The 17,895-nt window shown below is 34.1% G+C and overlaps 1 protein-coding gene and 1 pseudogene across 1 annotated transcript; both read right to left on the bottom strand.

The window, feature by feature from the left end:
* Positions 1-3,362: 3,362 nt before the first annotated feature.
* Positions 3,363-3,510, bottom strand: LOC132302126 (U1 spliceosomal RNA; annotated as a pseudogene).
* Positions 3,511-4,829: 1,319 nt separating this feature from the next.
* LOC132299515 (uncharacterized) lies at positions 4,830-16,051 on the bottom strand. Its single transcript, XM_059796197.1, has 8 exons — positions 15,896-16,051; positions 15,409-15,549; positions 15,113-15,301; positions 13,952-14,025; positions 8,457-8,606; positions 7,658-7,943; positions 5,714-5,947; positions 4,830-5,596 (listed from the first exon to the last, which is right to left on the bottom strand). The coding sequence occupies exons 3-8, from the start codon at positions 15,257-15,259 to the stop codon at positions 5,276-5,278; spliced, it is 1,212 nt and encodes a 403-aa protein (XP_059652180.1). The 5' UTR covers positions 15,260-15,301; positions 15,409-15,549; positions 15,896-16,051; the 3' UTR covers positions 4,830-5,275.
* Between the last annotated feature and the right edge of the window lie 1,844 nt (positions 16,052-17,895).

The raw sequence follows: 17,895 nt of genomic DNA, 5'->3' as shown, positions 1-17,895 counted from the left end.
TATATATATATAGATACAGAGAGAGAAACAGAGTTTTGAGAGAGAGAAACAGAGAGATTGTGTAAGGAGGAGAAGGGAGTAAAGGGTTGAAGTCTCTCCCAGAGAGAGATATTGTGCAAGAAGGAGACGGCAGTAAAGGGTAATTGAGACTTTGAAATCTCTCCCACAGAGAGAGAGGGGGAGAGATTGTGTAAGAAGGAGAAGAGAGTAAAGGGGGTTTATAAAAGAGTGGTTGTTTTGAGACTTTGAAATCTCTCTCTCTCTCTCTCTCTCTCTTAATTTCTCTCACTAGGACAAGTAGCCACTGCGCCCGCCGTCGTGGTAGAATCAAAGGAGTCGGATTTTCTCACTCTAGATATATATATATATATATATATGACAGCATTTTATAAGTACTTGTGTTATGTGGGTTGATAGAAGTGAAAATGGATGGGTTTGCTTTGATGGGCGGTCACGTGACTTTTATGGTTTTTCATTATCTGTTTTTCTTTCTTTTTTTTTCTGGTTCTCTCTTCCAGATGGTTGGGACACGGAATAATCTCCACGTCACTTACTTTGACTTTCTTTTTCTGTCCTCAATTTGATTGTGAAGCTGTTGTGGAATTTTGTTTCGATTTTATATATATATATATATATATTTATAAAAAGAATCTGATACCAAAATCATTTTCGAATAAGAACCAAATTTAAACGCTATCCAAATTGAAACAAAATTCCACAACAGCTTCACAATATATTTCCAGATCACAATTTCCTTTTTAGGACTCTCTGTAATTTGGATGGCTTATACACATTACACACCCATCCAAGTGAGGAGAGGAAAGAAAATGTTAAAGGGCATTTTTGTCTTATTAATTTTTTTAATATTTCATAATAATAAAAAATATTTAATGAATTAATGTATAATTTTAAAAATCCTAACCAATTAAAAGTGTGACACTGCAACTATTTGGGGCTTGGATTATAATTTGAGGAACAATGAAAGTTGCAGTTTAAAAAATGAGAAAGGGATATGATTTGGTGGGCTGAAATTTGTGACCTTTTACTTTTAGCATAGCAAAAATTTTGCCTGATTTTGAGTAGGTTTTATGTCTAATCACATAAATTTTTGTGTTCATTAGTGTGTTTATTTTTCTACCACATTTTTTCACTGTGCTGTTGATCGTGTCAATTGTAGAAACAATAATTGACATAAAACAAAATGACATGATTGGAACAGTTTTCTTCTGTTTTCGTGAATCTGATGAATGTATATTTATATATATATATATAGGTTTAGTTGACTGTGTTTTTCTGAAATTTATCATCTGCAAACTAAGTTTATACCAAATAAATAAATAAATAAGTTTAATTTTTTATAATTGTCTAGAAACCCAAGTCAAAGAAGGTAAATTTTAGACAATAGTATGTTATAATTGTCAAAAACTTTTATTTTAAGTTAGAATTTTTAAAAATGCATTTAGAAAACTGAATCAAATAGAACGTATTTACTTTTACCATACTAATTATAGGAAATGCAATTTTGCTCCGTGTACAGTTGCATGAATTTTGGAATTAGAATTGGGGGAATTTTTATAAATAAATAAATAAATAAATAATTGGTTCAATTTTTTTAATTATTTTTCTTAAATTCCATTAATTTTAAGACTCTAATTCCATACAACCGAACACACGTTATAACCCAAATCCAGTCACCATTGTCCAAACTTATTATATTGTTCAAGTCCAATTGAGCTTGTGGTTCTCAATCTTACACAATTAATATTTGTACCTTTAGCAACTCAAATAAGCAAATTGCAATAGGGACATGTTATTGATAAAAAGATGATGTTGTTGCTTTCAGATTCTTTTTAAAAGTTAATGTCCACTGGCTATTCTGTTTGAAAATAGATTCTCAAAAAATGGAGCCAAATTTTAAACAAGCACCTTTATTATTATTTTTTTATTTTGATACATACATATATACATATACATATACATATGTGTATATTTACACCACCTTTTTTTTTTACATATAAAGACAACCTGCATTCACATTGTCCTAGTCAAAATTCAAACGTAACCAATTAACCATGAGCACATTACCCCAACCAACAACATATCCTAGAAGGAGAGGGAAGAAGTTCGAGTCCCGGGCGTAGGCAACAATGTGTGTGCGAATATGATTAAAATATATGAATAGCTAAACTCGATTTAGAGACAAGAACCATTGTTGTCTATCCTAAAAGGAGAGGGAAGAAGTTCGAATTGTGGCGTGGGCAATGTGTATGCGAATTGTACTTGATTGACACGAGCAAACTTTATGATAAAGAAAATTATTAAATCAAAACTTATAATGATCCAAGGCAGAAGCATTCTGAAAATGCATGAACCAAAAGCAACTAGTGTAAGAAAGGTGAGGAAACTTGAGAGTTAGAGATTATTACAACTGAATACAACAAATAATCAAGACAGTTGTACCCAACCCATATGATGTACATACATTACCTTGCTATGTAAGTTTTACATTTTAAATTCTTATTACCAGAAAATATAATTGAAATTTACTAATTTGTCTTGCAAATCAAGCAATAGTAGTGAGGATTCTTATTTTATTTGTTTGAAAATTAGGATATGGTATGGTAAAAGCAATCTCCACTCCATCCTCACTTTGAGATGACATTTGAGATTGAAGGAAATTTGGTTAAAAATTTAACTAAATTTCTTCCAATCTTAAATTCAAGCCGTCGATTTGATACGTGCTCTTATGAATGTTATCTTAGCAATAATTCCATGTATAATTTCAAGAGAAAACATTATAGTTTTAACAACAAAATTATGGCAGGTAAGAGAGATTTGCAAGATTGAAACCAGGTACGTGCTCTTATGAATGTTATCTTAACAATAATTTCACGTATAATTTCAAAAGAAAACATTAAAGTTTTAACAACAGAATTATGGCAGGTAAAAGAGACTTGCAAGATTGAAACCAGGTGAACAAGGATATATTGCACAATATTTATCAATATAACCAAAGGGCCTCCGGCCCAATGGTGTAACCTCCTCCCATCTTCTTTGAAGATGGAAGGGGTTCGAATCCTGAGACAAAAAAATTTATGTGTGTGTTTGCTTTACCATTCAAAAAATATATATTTATCAATATATAAGATTGTGTTCAATGTTTGTATGTGGCCCAACTCATCCGTTTAATTAATTCGGTTTTTACAGACCCAAACAAACCTTACCAACTTTAATACCCAACGCATAAAAACTTAGGCTTTAAGTCTAAACCCAGACCCAAAAGCTTAAAAAAAAAAAGACTCGGGCTGGTGGAATACAAAACCATAGAAATAATAAGGAAAAACTTGGGCTTTAGAAATTGGGAAGGGGCCGCGCGAACGCAGGCCCCCACTACCACAAATTATGACGTAGGCTCCACTACTTGAGTAGACCTCTCCTGAGTGCAATGGAGGTCACCAACCTAGTCCATGGGCCTTTTTGATCACCCATTGAACCCGTCCAGGTAAGTATGTTCCTCCTCCAGCTTTCAACCTATTATATACTACTCTCCAAGTCACTCTTAGTTGTGTATTTTTCGATGTGGGACAAACGAAGATTACACACATCAGTACACACCCTCACCAGCTAAGCTTCCCTTTGTTACTGTCAAATAATACAAAAGCTGGGAAAATATATATATATATGTACTACTACATTTAATATACCTAAACAAACTATAAAATTATCAATATAACTATATATATATATATGTTGAAGAAAGAAACCATTGGCAGGAGAGGGGAGACAAAAGAGATATTCATGGAGAAAAAATGGAGTTCTTCCCCCCACTTCTCGAGGCCAAAAAAAGGATCCTTTGTCTTACACAAGAAGTGGTGGCTTTGGTTTGTGTTTGGTTGAGTAGAAGGGAAAAAAATAAAGATAATATGTTACTTCACAACTATATATATATATATATATATATAAATGGGAGGATAGGGTAACATTTTTGAAGTTTTATCCAACAAATGTCAATTTGTTTCTCTACTCTTCCTCTCAATTTTGAAACAAAGCAAAAAATAGGAAGACAATACACTCTCATCCTTCATCTCTTCTTTCCCTGTACCAGATGACAGAAATTTGCTCAACCATCTCCCATTATCACACTAGTTTAAAACAAGGGCTAATCACATTAAGCATTTTCTTTTTTGCTATATTTTTATGTATATATTCATCTTTCTTCCCCCCTTTCTCTTTGCAATTTTCTTTGTACAGTCTCTCTCCATCTCTATGAAGCCAACTACTACTTTCAGTACATCAGAGATTGGATACTCCTAAAACAATAACCAGTCAAAAACTATACAAAAGACCAGAAAATTTCTGGTAACTTGGTGAATTATGATGTGCTCTAAAAGACAACACTACCATCATCAAAAAATACAAAAAAAAGACGACACTCGTTTGAGAACGATACTGAGATTAAAAAGACAAGTTTGATCACATTTAGGGAATTTGAAGACAAGCTTGGGCAACCCACCACTTGGTTCAAAAGCCCTAGTTTAAGGCTTTTAGCCATTATTTCAACAAATAAGACTTAAAATAACCACCCACATTATGATATGGTACCAGTATTTTCGACCAGAAAGAACCTGAGAACATCTTACACCCCAGTACATTAACAAGACAGCGAAATCGGTATAGAAGAGTACAAGGAAAATCGGTCCACCTCCAGCGGCATGATTGGAACATCGGTCCAAACCAAAAATTAGCATTAGCACAGCACTAGCAACATATGAAAAATAACGTAAACAACTCCAAGTAGCCAAGTCCCAATTTAGAATGAGGTAACTGGATTCTATCAATGCAAAATCACTCCAACATTTCCATAAATTCTTCAAAAAGAACCAATTTCAAACCCTAAATTCTTCTGTAGTATCATGACCTCCAACTCAATAAGAGAAAAGCACCACAATCAGTTTTGTATCTACACACAGGTATGACAAGAAGTGGATAACGGTAAGACAAACAGACCACTAAAAAAAACTACTACAGAGAAAGGGGAGGAGGGGAAAGGATATTATCCTACATGTACAAAGCCTAACGTCAGTGACTAAAAGTAATGGAGAGAGTTGAGGGCTCCATAACGCACAAGAAGTTGAAGAAACCGTGACCAATACCAATCAGCAAACAAGCAGAAATCTAGTGTTTCCATTCATTCTCGTCATCTTGTTCCAGCGTCATTAGCGGGAGGGATCTTTGCAGAGTGGTTAAGCATATGACTAGTTGGGCTAAAAAGAGATCATTTTATATCCATGTCAATAAGTGACATGTCATATGGCACAGAGACAGAATTTGAGGTATCCACTAGCAGGGAAGAGCTTGTTCTTTCAGGATTAGCAGTATCAGATTCAATGCCAGGTCTCGTGGGAGTGCTCGTAGCAGAAGATGAGAGACTGGATAGTTGTATGTCATCCAACTTGTTTCCAAAAATGTGCTTGTTTTTTCTAACTGTATCCATCTCTGGGCCAGTTGGAACAAATGTCCTAGATCGATACTTCCTTGTACCATCATCACCGTCGCCATGGTTGTAGAGTACATAATCATGATAAGTTGGTGCAAACTGCATGAAGTAAAAAAATAGTCATCAGAACAAGTGAAGCAACATAAAAAAGAAATCTTTGTCCTCCTGAGGAGGCCATGAACATAACAAAAGTAAAGCACAAGCTGAAAGATTCACCTGGTGGACCGTGTCATGGTAAAAGTCATTTAACATCAGAGCATGTGCGAGGCTTGCCGTCAACCCACGAGAACCACCAATATTTGCACCAGCATACTCTTTGTATGGAAAGGCAAAAAGATGGCCCACAGCTGCAATAAGCATCTCAACACAGATTATAAAATTTTGGAATTCAGCAGCCTCCTCTGCATTTTTAATAAATCCAGTCTTCGCAGCAAGGAAAACCAGAACACCCTATAAATTAGACAAGAGGATTAGATGCCAAAATAAATCAGATAAGTTCTCATGCATGCCCAACATCAGCAATAATTACCCAGTATTCTCTTACCTGAACTAATGTCTACAAAAACAAAACAAAAAACCCAGTAACTGGCAATAAGCACAGTTAGAGGTGTCATCAACAAATGAACGGCCGCTACAAAGAAACATACAATCTCAAATGAGCAACGAGTCCAGGTCAATCTAAAATTTGCAGACTTTTCAGCATTCTCCCATAAAAACCAATCACCAACTAGATCTTTATAGAACAGCCATCTCCTTTGTTTCAAGTGAAGTGATTATACAAATCACATCACCAATCATTTATCTTAGATTATATTTCTCAAAACGAAAAATGGTAATAACATCTCGTAAGGTTTCTTACAATTAACAAAAACTCCCATTAAGCTTTCATTATTACACAGATCTCTCCCCTGGTTTACTCTTTCCTATATTAATTGACAACCAACAAAGGATGAAAAATACTGATGCCTCCCAGCTGGTGGAGATTATTTTGATATTTTAACCAAAAGACATGTTTTTACGAAATATGTAAAAACACCCTTCCCAACAAACTCAATGAATGTCAGTGTTGTCACAAATCTTGAGACTGCAACATTGCCATTTGATGGCCATGCTCCACAGCATTTACAAATTACAACCACCCAATCCTATGGTTTCATACCTAAATACCCACAGAGTTTCTCCAATCTCTGTAAACACTACCCAATAACCATCTTATAACAAAAAATTAACATCCTCGCATTGTGCATTGTTCTTGCCACTAAGTAATAACAATGACCAATGGTCATAGTAATTGTCAACGGAGGGTGATCTAACCAATGTGAATAGTTATGGTTTTGGTTGTGGCAACCACAAACAGCTATGGTAGAAGAAGATGGTAATTTAAAAGTTTAAACTTTAGAGAGTTGCATCAAGGTTTGGCTAATTGTAACTAGGAGGCTCGTGGTAAAGAGGAAGTAAAAGGCAAACTACCATGGTGGTATGAAACGTGGTCTCCGCTCAATGTGAATGTTATGGTTATAAGAGAACAATGAGGTTTCCCTGCAATGTTGGATCCAATGGAATATATCAAGGGTGGAGGTGTAGCCGCTGTGGTGGTGGCAACCATGGGTATGGTCTGAAATAATGATGATGGTGGTTAGAGGGTAATGTGACAAAGTTGTAGTGTTGAAGCCATGATGGTCTAAAGTGGAGACGACGAATTATAGTGTTGAAGCAAATGGTAGTTAAGCTTAAGGTTTCAGCTCTGGAACTTGATGGAATAGGTTGAAACGCTTTGTTTTTCCACATGGATGTTGGTAGATGAATAGATTTTGGAAGGGTTTTTATCTGGTAAACAAGCCAAATAAAGCAAAATTTCCATCTTGAGATTAAAATAATATAATGATGGTATTTTCTATTCTGAAAATAATGGTCAATTAATGCAAGATCAATGCAAATCCAAGTGAAGCAAAGAGTATGCCAGTACAACTTCAAAAATGACGGGATGTTTACTGTAAATGTTAGAAACCTCAAGGGAGGTTAGTCTAGTTTTGCTTTGTAAGCAAAATGATCTCAGATGCAAGGAAAATTTAATCATAATGTTTGTTCAAGTTTATGAATATGAAGAAAATGAATCACTATCCATTCCAAAGATGATATCAAGGTGGCACAAAATCCTACCTGCCAATAAGTCAGAAAAACGACAGACTTGATTATAATGAACTTTGGTACTGGATTGTATGGCTTAAGCAAATCTCTGCACGCCACATAAAATAAGACCAAAGCATAAAGCGCCATTGTGTATGAGATCGTATAGATGATGGTAAGATACAAATATGACTGATTTGGACTGAAATTCCCGTCTTGATATTTCCCTTTGGCATAGAGTACGAATGTAACTGCAACTAAAATTGGCTTCAAAATCACAAACTGCAGACAACCTTGCTTGCACCTCCGAATAAAACGCCTGCATAGCTTTAAAGTTTCAGAAAGGTGCTTTATTTATCAAAAAGAAAAAAGCTTCAGAAATCTTGTTTGTCAAACATAAACTAAGGAGATGCAATCTTCTAGTATATGATGGTATTGGGAAATATATATATATATATATATATATATTATATATATCTCCATATTCTCCAGAAAGGTCTAAATTATATCTAAATCTTTTAAGGCATAAATACCCTAATTTCGTCATGTGCTCTCCGGTACAAACAATCCAAAATTATTTACAAATGTTAAGAACATTGCTAAATAACTGGCTAATAGTCCATAAATGTAGTGGTCGAAAAGCTGCCTGCATGTAAAAAAAATGAACAGCTAATTTTATCATTTTACATCATTCCAACAACTCATAATTCTGCCTATCCTAGTTTTTTCAGAATTCTTAATCAACCCAAACCCTATCATTTCTTGGATCCCAAAGTTAACAATATGAATCAAACAAATCAAACAGACAGAGGTCTGGTGTGTAAGTACTCACCCGTCCATTGGAATGGGACCAAAGCAACAAGTCATCAGATGCCAACTTGGCTTCAAAACACGACCGCTTAAACTTAAAACAACAGCTCCTGGGCCACCAACCCATGCCAGGCATAATGACAGGAAATTATAAATGACCCAAGCTTCATATCTGAAACAGTAAAAGGGAAATTTTAATATATTTTGGTTTTTGCAGTGTAAACCCAAAAAACGTAAAACATGCACACCAAAATAACCTTGCTCTTTTGGCATATCAACACTGGCCATTTAAATATATATTACAAATAAAATAAAAGTATCAGATAAACTAGCTGAGCACATAATACTCCACTATGCAGCACTTGAGAGCTGCACATATAATAATTTCAACTAAGAGCAAAGGACCTGCCACAAATATGCCATTATGTAATGACATGATCAATTCGGTCAATGTTCATACATTTAGGCAGACAAGCAAACTAAGATTATTAAATAAAATAAAAAAAGAGTGAGCCATAATTGAAATATAGCAAATTAAGCGCTCAGCCAAGACAGTTTAAACATGTACAACAACCAAGGATAACTGATAGAATATTGTCATCACCTGACCCTTCAATGGCACATTATAAATGGCAGTGGTGGTTATGATGATACAATAAGAAGCTATTTACAAGTCAAGGTGATGCCTGAAGGCAAAAACCAAACACTAGCAATAACAAATGGGAACAAACTCTGCTGCAACCATGCAGGAGAAAATGTCTTTGTAAGGACAAAATCGCAAAGACCATTCTGATCCGGCCATAATAAATATTAGAACTGGTGAGTGTTTTACATGTAGGAGGAATCAAGCTTTAACCTTTTTTTCATTTTCCCTTTTAATGGAGGACCTGAACTTAACTTACACTCAGTTAAAAACACAATACAGGCTTAGGTAAATTAGCAACTTTGGAGAAGGAGCAGAACATCTTTGATCAATACAGATAGCATTAATTCTAAGCAAAATAACACCTAATTAATTCCTTCTCGAAGCAAAACTACGCCCGGACAAATTCAAGCATTAAAAGACTCCAAATTTGAGTTTTTGCATAGTCCATTGGTAGCGTAATAGTTTCGCCTTTTCTCAAAATTTAATGATTCCTCATCCTATTTTGCCTGTACATCTCTTCTGTTTTCTTAATAGTATTTCTTTATTATTAGAAAAAGAAGAGTAATAAACACATTCTACAACAAGTAATCCATCTTTTTAAGTTTACAACAGCCCACTTTTGGGACAACAAAATAAAACCAAAACTGGAAGAGAGAGAGAAAGTAGAGAACAGAATAAAAGAAAAAGAAACAAGTATGGAACAGCCAACAAACTCCTACTTCAAAATTTATTATCACTTCAATGTTCTTGTAATGAAAAAAAGTTTTTTTTTTTTAGAAAATATATATATATATTGTAAAAAAGGGATATTTAGTGATTCACTCTAAGATGGGATACAGGGTGGTAGAAATAAAGATTGGGAAGTTAATATCAAACACACAGAATAATTCTCCAAAACTCCTACATTGGTTCTCATAACATATACAAAGTGCCCAATATGTGAGGTCAAGAGGACACTTCGAAAGTAATTTTCTAACAGTGTCAATTTTAAAAATAAGGGTTCTACTTGTGTCCAACAATTTAGGGGAAAATGCTGACGCCTTTTTTTTCATGGTAAAAATGCTGTGGTAACATCTGAACAGGCCCAAATACACTTTTAAGGAAACAACAATTTGCGCTGCGGGTTTACACCGTCAACAAACCCTCCAAGAAAAATCAGGTCTTAAAAGGTTAGGTCACAGGTAGAGGACTCAGGCCACCCATCAAGGGATGGCTTAATAATATTGAGGCAGCCATAATGGTGTTCCAGAAGATACGGGGAAAAAAAAAAAAAAAAAAAAGAAAAAAAAAAGGGTACATAATAGAACTTTAACTAAAACCAAATAATAGATTGGGTCCTTGTACCAGAATTAGGAAAAACCTCCTTTTTTTTCTTTTCTTTTTTTCAGTCATCAGATATTGGATAAGCTGACTAGATCATAATTAGTAAGGGACACGAAGCTATGGAGGAGATGGACATGACAGTTGGCTTTTTTTATCTTCACTAAGCAAGCACAACAAAATGGTGGATAATGTACAACGGCATGTCTGTAATGACAGGTCGTTGAGGAAAAACATATAGAAGATCACAACAGCCTTGGTTTTACTGAAGATCTGGAGGTGCCTTCAAGATTTGAACAGAATAATTGTTCAAGGAATGCAGGACCTTTCTAATCCTAAGCACATTCATCGACAATAAGGATGCCTTGAATAGAAATAATCAATGGTGGCAATCATTTGTCTTCATGGGACCTCCCAGTTTGAGTCACAAATAAATAAATTAATAAACAAACATTAGGGGCCAAATAACTGCTATAAAAAGTAGAATCTAACTGCCTGCTAGAAAAGAAGTATATACAACATTCTAGGCATCCTTAATAGCTCCCCACTAAGTTCACTAATAACGAATCAAGAACGTAGGTACAGCGTCATAAATCTTATGTTGGATCCTGAGTTGGGGACTTCTTGTGCATCCTTCCGTGCAATCTGGCGCTCAAGAAATGAAGAAAGAACTGAATCTTCAGAAAAGGGGGCAATATGTCAAAGGGATAACATTAAGCTTACTGAGAACTTCTAATTTCTAAAACCCTTTTCAATGCATGCAGCTCTCTACAGTTTTAGAAAGGACAATACAGTTACTGCAAGACCAATTACAAAAACATTTCCATCTGTGGTATGTGAAACATGGTACAGAAGGGTTGAGCTAATAAAGCTTAAACTTTAGAATGTGAAAACTTGAAAGGTAGTTTAAGATGCAAAACTGGTTTACATTTTATTTAATAGATAATTTACATAAGCAAAACTCTTTTATGTACATTAGGAAGCATGTTTAATGTGTTGGAGTAGGTAATCCAAGGGCACAATGCTACTTTTTATTTCAATTGATGTCATGATGTGTTGTATTTGTTACCACTTTTGCCCTGAAACTTCATTTCTTGCTAGAATACAGTTCAATAAATTTTATGATTCATAAGAAAAGGATATGAGCAAAGAATAACAAGCAAGAGTCACCAAACTTAATTTTCATTATGGAAGTGTATCATTTGTCTAAATGCAGTAGCATGGATCACTAATTGCTAGGTTATCAGTGAAATTGTTCTAGCACCAGGTAAAACTTCATCAAGGTGTTACCACAATGACCTAAAGTACCAAATTAACAGATCAAAAGAAAATACAAGTGGAAGAGGCAAAAGGTGCTTAACTTAAAGTATCTGATGTTGGCACAACAATGCATTCTTCGGAAGGCTGACAGTAAATATAAGAACATAATAATGTGCCAAACAGGAAACTCGGTCAAGGTACAAGTGCCTTGTTGTTCATTATCTAAGGAATTTATGGTCCCTTCTTTTCTGATCCATCCATGCCCTCGATGGTAAGAACTTTCCTAACAAAAGTTACACAACTGTCCATCCAGCAAGGACAACCTCAGAAGGAACTTTGGTACCTCCAATAACCTCCCACGAGATATCAGAAAGACTTCCAACCTTCAACACCATGGAAAAGACTGAACCTTACTTATCCTCAAACTTTATTCTTACAAGAGATTGTTCAAAATGTTATTCTGAGCTCTCTTTTTTTAGGAAAGTCAAGAAAACTAGCATCAAAACTAACCAGCTCAATCATATGGCAATATCTCCACACAACTTATTTAATCAGGTTAATTCTCTTCTTGGCCTCCTTTTTTTTATAAGTAATAATTCATTAAAAAGCATTCAAAAGGGGAATGTGTCCCATGATAATTCTCTTCTTGGCCTCTTAACATAATGACAGCTAAGGTTTGTCTTCCCCTGCCCAAATATGTTCCAAATTCTATTTCTCCTCCTAGGGGGTTGGTTTCTTGGTGGTGATATTTGACAATGGACATTAGATAAAATCATTGCCAATGAAATTTCATACCTTCTTGTTGAATTAATTCCAAATTTTTCAACCACTACATTTGATCCCAATCCATCTCAGTTCTGTACTCAAGCAATTCATCCAAAACATCTTCACCTTTCTCATTTGGGTTTATGTTTCTTACAAATCCAGTATGCAATAATTTGTAAAACTTCTTCAAGGCATAATGAAAAGCAAATGGCCTTATTTTTTGTGGCTATGAAGAATTGCCTTATTTTTTGTGGCTATATTTTTATTTTCGCACAAATTGAAAGAAATTGTTATCGATTATTGCAATTGATTTTTCAATTCAATTCAATTTTCTTTAGCTTATGGTAATTTCTTCCCTACACAGATGCCAAATATATTTTTTACAGGACCAACATGAATCAATAACAATTTTCTTTAGCTTGACTTTTTGTCAGGACTCAGGACTAACATGAATCCTAATAATATGAAAAGCTAGGATATGGAGCCGATCCCAGTAGTTGGAAAAAGGCTTTGTTGAGTTGGGTACACGCACAATGAATACAATGTACGCCTCAACTTCATGAAAATCAGAATTTCCAACAGTTAGAAAATTTTAAATAGGGAGTTATCATATCATCCCACATCAAAATAATTCATGCCACATGCAGTTGATGTACAGCTCTTTCCAATTTCAGTTATCTAAAAGATTTATGAATTTCATTCACTCTTGCAAAATGTTTGGGTATAATAATACAATATGATGACAATGCAGCAGTTGTCATTGATCAAGAAGGAAATCCAAAAGGAACTCGAGTTTTTGGTGCGATTGCCGGGGAATTGAACTACACAGAAGAATCCCAGTTTTCTCTCCTGTATATTTCACATGCACAATAGTTCCAACCTTTTTGACAATCTTAACCTTGCATTCACAGTGCCATGTACTCGGAGCAAATCAACATTTCATGCACTCATTTCTATCAGCATCGTCAGTGTATAAATTAGCATGTGCTATCTATATCTTTCTATCAAGTTCACCCTTGGCAAGACAATATATAAGGAAATCCAAATTTAACCAAAGAACGTTTGTTGATCACCTTTTCACACAAAATGTTTTGTGTTGCAAACACAATACACAAACTGATTTTAATTTGATAACTTATCTTCAGAAGGCCAGCCAAAAAAGAATTATCATTTTGAAGCAAGAAGATCAGAAGCTGTCTAGTCAATATTTTCGACGTGGCTATTTAGATTGTTTAGTTACATGACCACGAGGGAAATAGCTGGTGGCAAAGCCTAAGTACTCTTTTCATCTAGTTCAATCTAACAATGATTACACATTTATACATTTATGAAAAAAGGAGGTATAGAGGTTTAAAGATAGAACCACTACCCTCCAAAATATCAAATTAATAAACAGCTGACAACGACAAAAATGAACCATGAACAAAGGAATAATTCATGCTGACATAAATAATGATCACAGCAATAACAATAAGAAGTAACAGATTGAAGATAAAGTAGTGCACTATCTAGTATTAAGTACTTACACTTCCCGAATGGAATTAAAATAGATTGAGCTCTCATTGAACAAAAGGGAGAAAAAGGACATTAATGCATAAACCTGTCAATGTGAATAACATATATAATGGTTAGAGCAATATTGCAAATAAAACAGGATGAAACATAACTAGCTAAAAAGTGGAAGGAGGTAAAATAGAAGTAAAGGGAATCTAAAAGAAGCCCAAGAAATAAATAAATATATAAATAAATAAATTTGCAGACAACAGCAGAAAAGTTGACAAAACGCCACCTTTCAAAAGATAACACGAGACATACCACAAGCATCCATAAAGAAGTGCAATTTTAATTTTCAATTGAAGAAATGAACAAGTTCAGCAAAATAAAAGACACAAACCAGGGAATTTCAACCCCTAGCATAATTTAAATAAACAAACACAGTTCTTTGGTTGTTTCTTAACGAATTGTGCAAAAGTTGCATCGAAAAGCATGCTCAATCGGTGCCAATCTACAACCAATGCATCTATAATCCTATAGATAGGCTACATAATAAAAAGCACGAAAGATATCGTGTGCCATGAATATAAGGATGAGGCAGTAATTTTCCTTGAAAGATGTCATATAAAAACGAATAAACGAGAGATACAAGAGTAATTTTATCCACTAGCAAAAGAGATGAGCAAAGAAAAGAAAATAAATAAATAAATAAGCTCTAAAATCACTAACATTCTTATTCAGTTTTAGAACACTATCCTACCATTCAAATCAGTTCATTGTGCTTAACAAATAACAAAGACTGGTGAAATCCCTAATGAAAAAGAATGCCATGGTGGCATGTTTCTAGACAGTGACTTTACAGTACCAAGCAGGATAGTACAAAAGGATATGAATTATCATAGTGAGGAAAGACCCAATGACTTGGACAAGATTAACTTAGCATCAAATAGTCATTGCTCAATTTACGTGCAGCGTAGTTTATAACAATAGTTAAATTCAACCAATTAAGAAGCAATAATAAAAATTATTCAAATATAAAACACTATCCAACAGTTCAAATTACTTGTGGTAGAGAATAATTTGGAAAATAATGATTAACACAATTAACAACACAGATAAACTCAAAAACAATGGGCTTTGGTAAACATATAAGGGAAGAGAATAATAGTTTGAGAGAATAACACATTACTCACTGGGACCATAAAAATGATGCGGACAATATATCTCTGAAAAGTAGGTTCAGTATAATTCAAAAGGTGCCTGTAAATGTGCAAAATCGCCAAAGCAATGGACCCGACCGTGCAAGGCAACGCAATGAGGATGTAATAAACCGGTGCCATTTGCTCCCCGGATCACAATTCTTCCACCAACAACTCCCTCTCCTGGATATAGAGATAACAACAATGTATTGATAAAACCCAATTGTATAAATCACTAACATCACAAATCACATACAAATATACATATACATATATTAGCAAGTGTTTACACTGTTGGGTTGTACGGCTTCGCTTCTTCACTTTGTTGAGAGAATTTCTGCTGCGATTCATTGAAGGAAAATTCACTCGAATTGTAAACCCTAACCCCAACCCCACCAACCGTTAACGCCTGCGGCTGTAGAGAAGTAAAACTATTGCAAAAAGCAAAATCAGTTTGAGCCTAAACTATATAGAGAAGGACATATATAGATATAAACGACCTAAAGTAGAAAAATTACAATAGTGACGAATCAGAAAATTGAGAGAGGGGATCAAATTGATTATGGCGCTTAGGAGATGAAATGAGCCTCGATTATTGATAATTTGGTACATAAATACATTCATACGCTTATTGTTTGTCCTCCATAGATTCTAGCGATCTAGTTTCACGAATATATATATATATATATACACACACACACACATGCATATATGTATATGTGTATATATATAATATATAATGAAAATATCATAAGAGAGAGTTGAAGAATGGGTGACCTTGAATCGATAAGATCGGGGAATGGAAATCTTCGGAGAGTGGAAGTCGGAGAAGATAGCAGATCTGGTGGGCGACGCCGCAACGAGAAGGAAATGTTTGGTGTTTTTGCAAATTCATAATTATTCTTATATCCTTTTGTAGGAGGCAGAGGCAATAATGGCAGATTACAGAGAAGCAAAATGAATATATTACTAAAATATATTATTAAATCAGCAATTAAAAAAATTTAATTAAATTAAATATAAGGGTACACCAAAAATAGTCTCAAATTGGATGGAATCGAATCAAACTGAATTATATGATTATGGTTATGGTTCAGAATTTATGATTATTTTAAATGATAGATGAAAAAATAATTAAAAAAAAAAGTAATTTCTCCATCTAAGTGTTATGTATTGAAAATCGGGACGTTTCGGTTCGTATATTACACTTGTTATGGGAGGAAATGAATGAAAAAATGACTAGTTAAATAAAAGAGAAGAAAATAGAAAGAAATAGATAACCTTTCTCTTTTCTGTTTTTGTATGAAAAAATGAAGAGAGATTATTTTGAACAAATTTTACCACTTCATCCCTCTAAGTACGATTGTCATGAACAAATTTTATTATTTCAACCCGTGACATTTCAACAAAGTAGTTTATATGATTGAAACTTGAAATATAAAAATATCAGTTCATATTTATATTATATTTATTCCTTCATTCCTTCTTCTCGTCGTCTAATTTTGGAAGATTTCTCATTCCTTCTTCTCTTCGTCCTTTTCTAGCTTCCACCAAATGATGGAAACTATCTTATTTCCTTATTCTCTTTCATCAATTTTCCTTTCTTCCTTCAAATCAAATAAGGTTCAAAATGACCTGTTTAGTTTAAAATATGGTATACATGTATATAATATAGTTGTTCAATTTTATTTGTTGGATTTACTTGTTGCGGGTGTGGGTAAAAATGTACAAATTCCAATAATTCAATTCGATTTCAATACTTTCAATGTTTGGTCATAGTTCATATTCACATCCAACCATTAAAAAATATATATAAAAAAAAAAAAGGACATATTGCGAAATTCCATATCATTTAGGGAAGATGGTGATGTTAGCATTTATATAGGAATACCTCATACTTGTGTATATACATCCAATTTGAAAATCATTAGTGTTAAGAGGGTGTAAATATAAATAAACGATCCTGACAGTCGAATGGTGACATATACAATTTTCAATAGAAAACGGGAAGAGTGTGTGCATCATACGAGGTCATCATCTCGGTTAGGACGATAGATCCCAAGAGTAATTGTGACGTCCCACATTTTCGAGTTTTGAAAATCGCAAGTGTCAAAAAGGGTGCAAAGTTGACAATATCCAGATAATATGAAGTGGGTCCTGACAAATCCTACTTGAATATATGTTGAGGCCCTTAGAAGTTTTTGGTTGGTCCCCTTGGCCAGTATTTTCTTATAGCACTATCATTTATTTTCATGTAAATAAAATTATAATACCAAGGGATGCAAATTTTTTGTTTTGCACTTTAGCGTTGCATGTCAGCAATTTTATTACTACTCCTCTCAAAAAACAATTTCCTGATTTAAATTTATCAAAAAAAACAAAATCCTTTTTGACAAGTGAAATTTATCAAATGAATAATGTTATAAACTCTTATTCAGTCTATACTAACTCTCCCACAATAATATCATGAGGTCCACCACTTACTGTGAGAAAGTTCGTGTGTTATGTTCTTTATCAAATATTTGTTTTGCACTTGTAATATGGAGGGTTTGATTTTTTTAATGTTCTGACAAAGAAATATAGGATGTCCCTATAATATAATTATATAGAGGCATGAATCCTCATACACAGTTGATGTCTTTTATTTTTTATAGACTTATAGTTATAACTTCTACTTATGCAAGGCGACCAAGGTCCAAGGCGTTGCCCTAGAGCCTCAACATTTAGAGGGCCTTAAATTTTTAGGCCTATGTGTGATAGCCACCCCCTCCAACCCT

The sequence above is a fragment of the Cornus florida genome, unplaced genomic scaffold, assembly GCF_030987335.1.
Source record: "Cornus florida cultivar Cherokee Brave unplaced genomic scaffold, ASM3098733v1 CherokeeBrave_3.0.0_Hap2_Chr03, whole genome shotgun sequence".
Classification (NCBI taxonomy): domain Eukaryota; kingdom Viridiplantae; phylum Streptophyta; class Magnoliopsida; order Cornales; family Cornaceae; genus Cornus; species Cornus florida.
The sequence above is the reverse complement of the archived record's forward strand: the minus strand, read 5'-3'. Positions and strand labels throughout refer to the sequence as shown.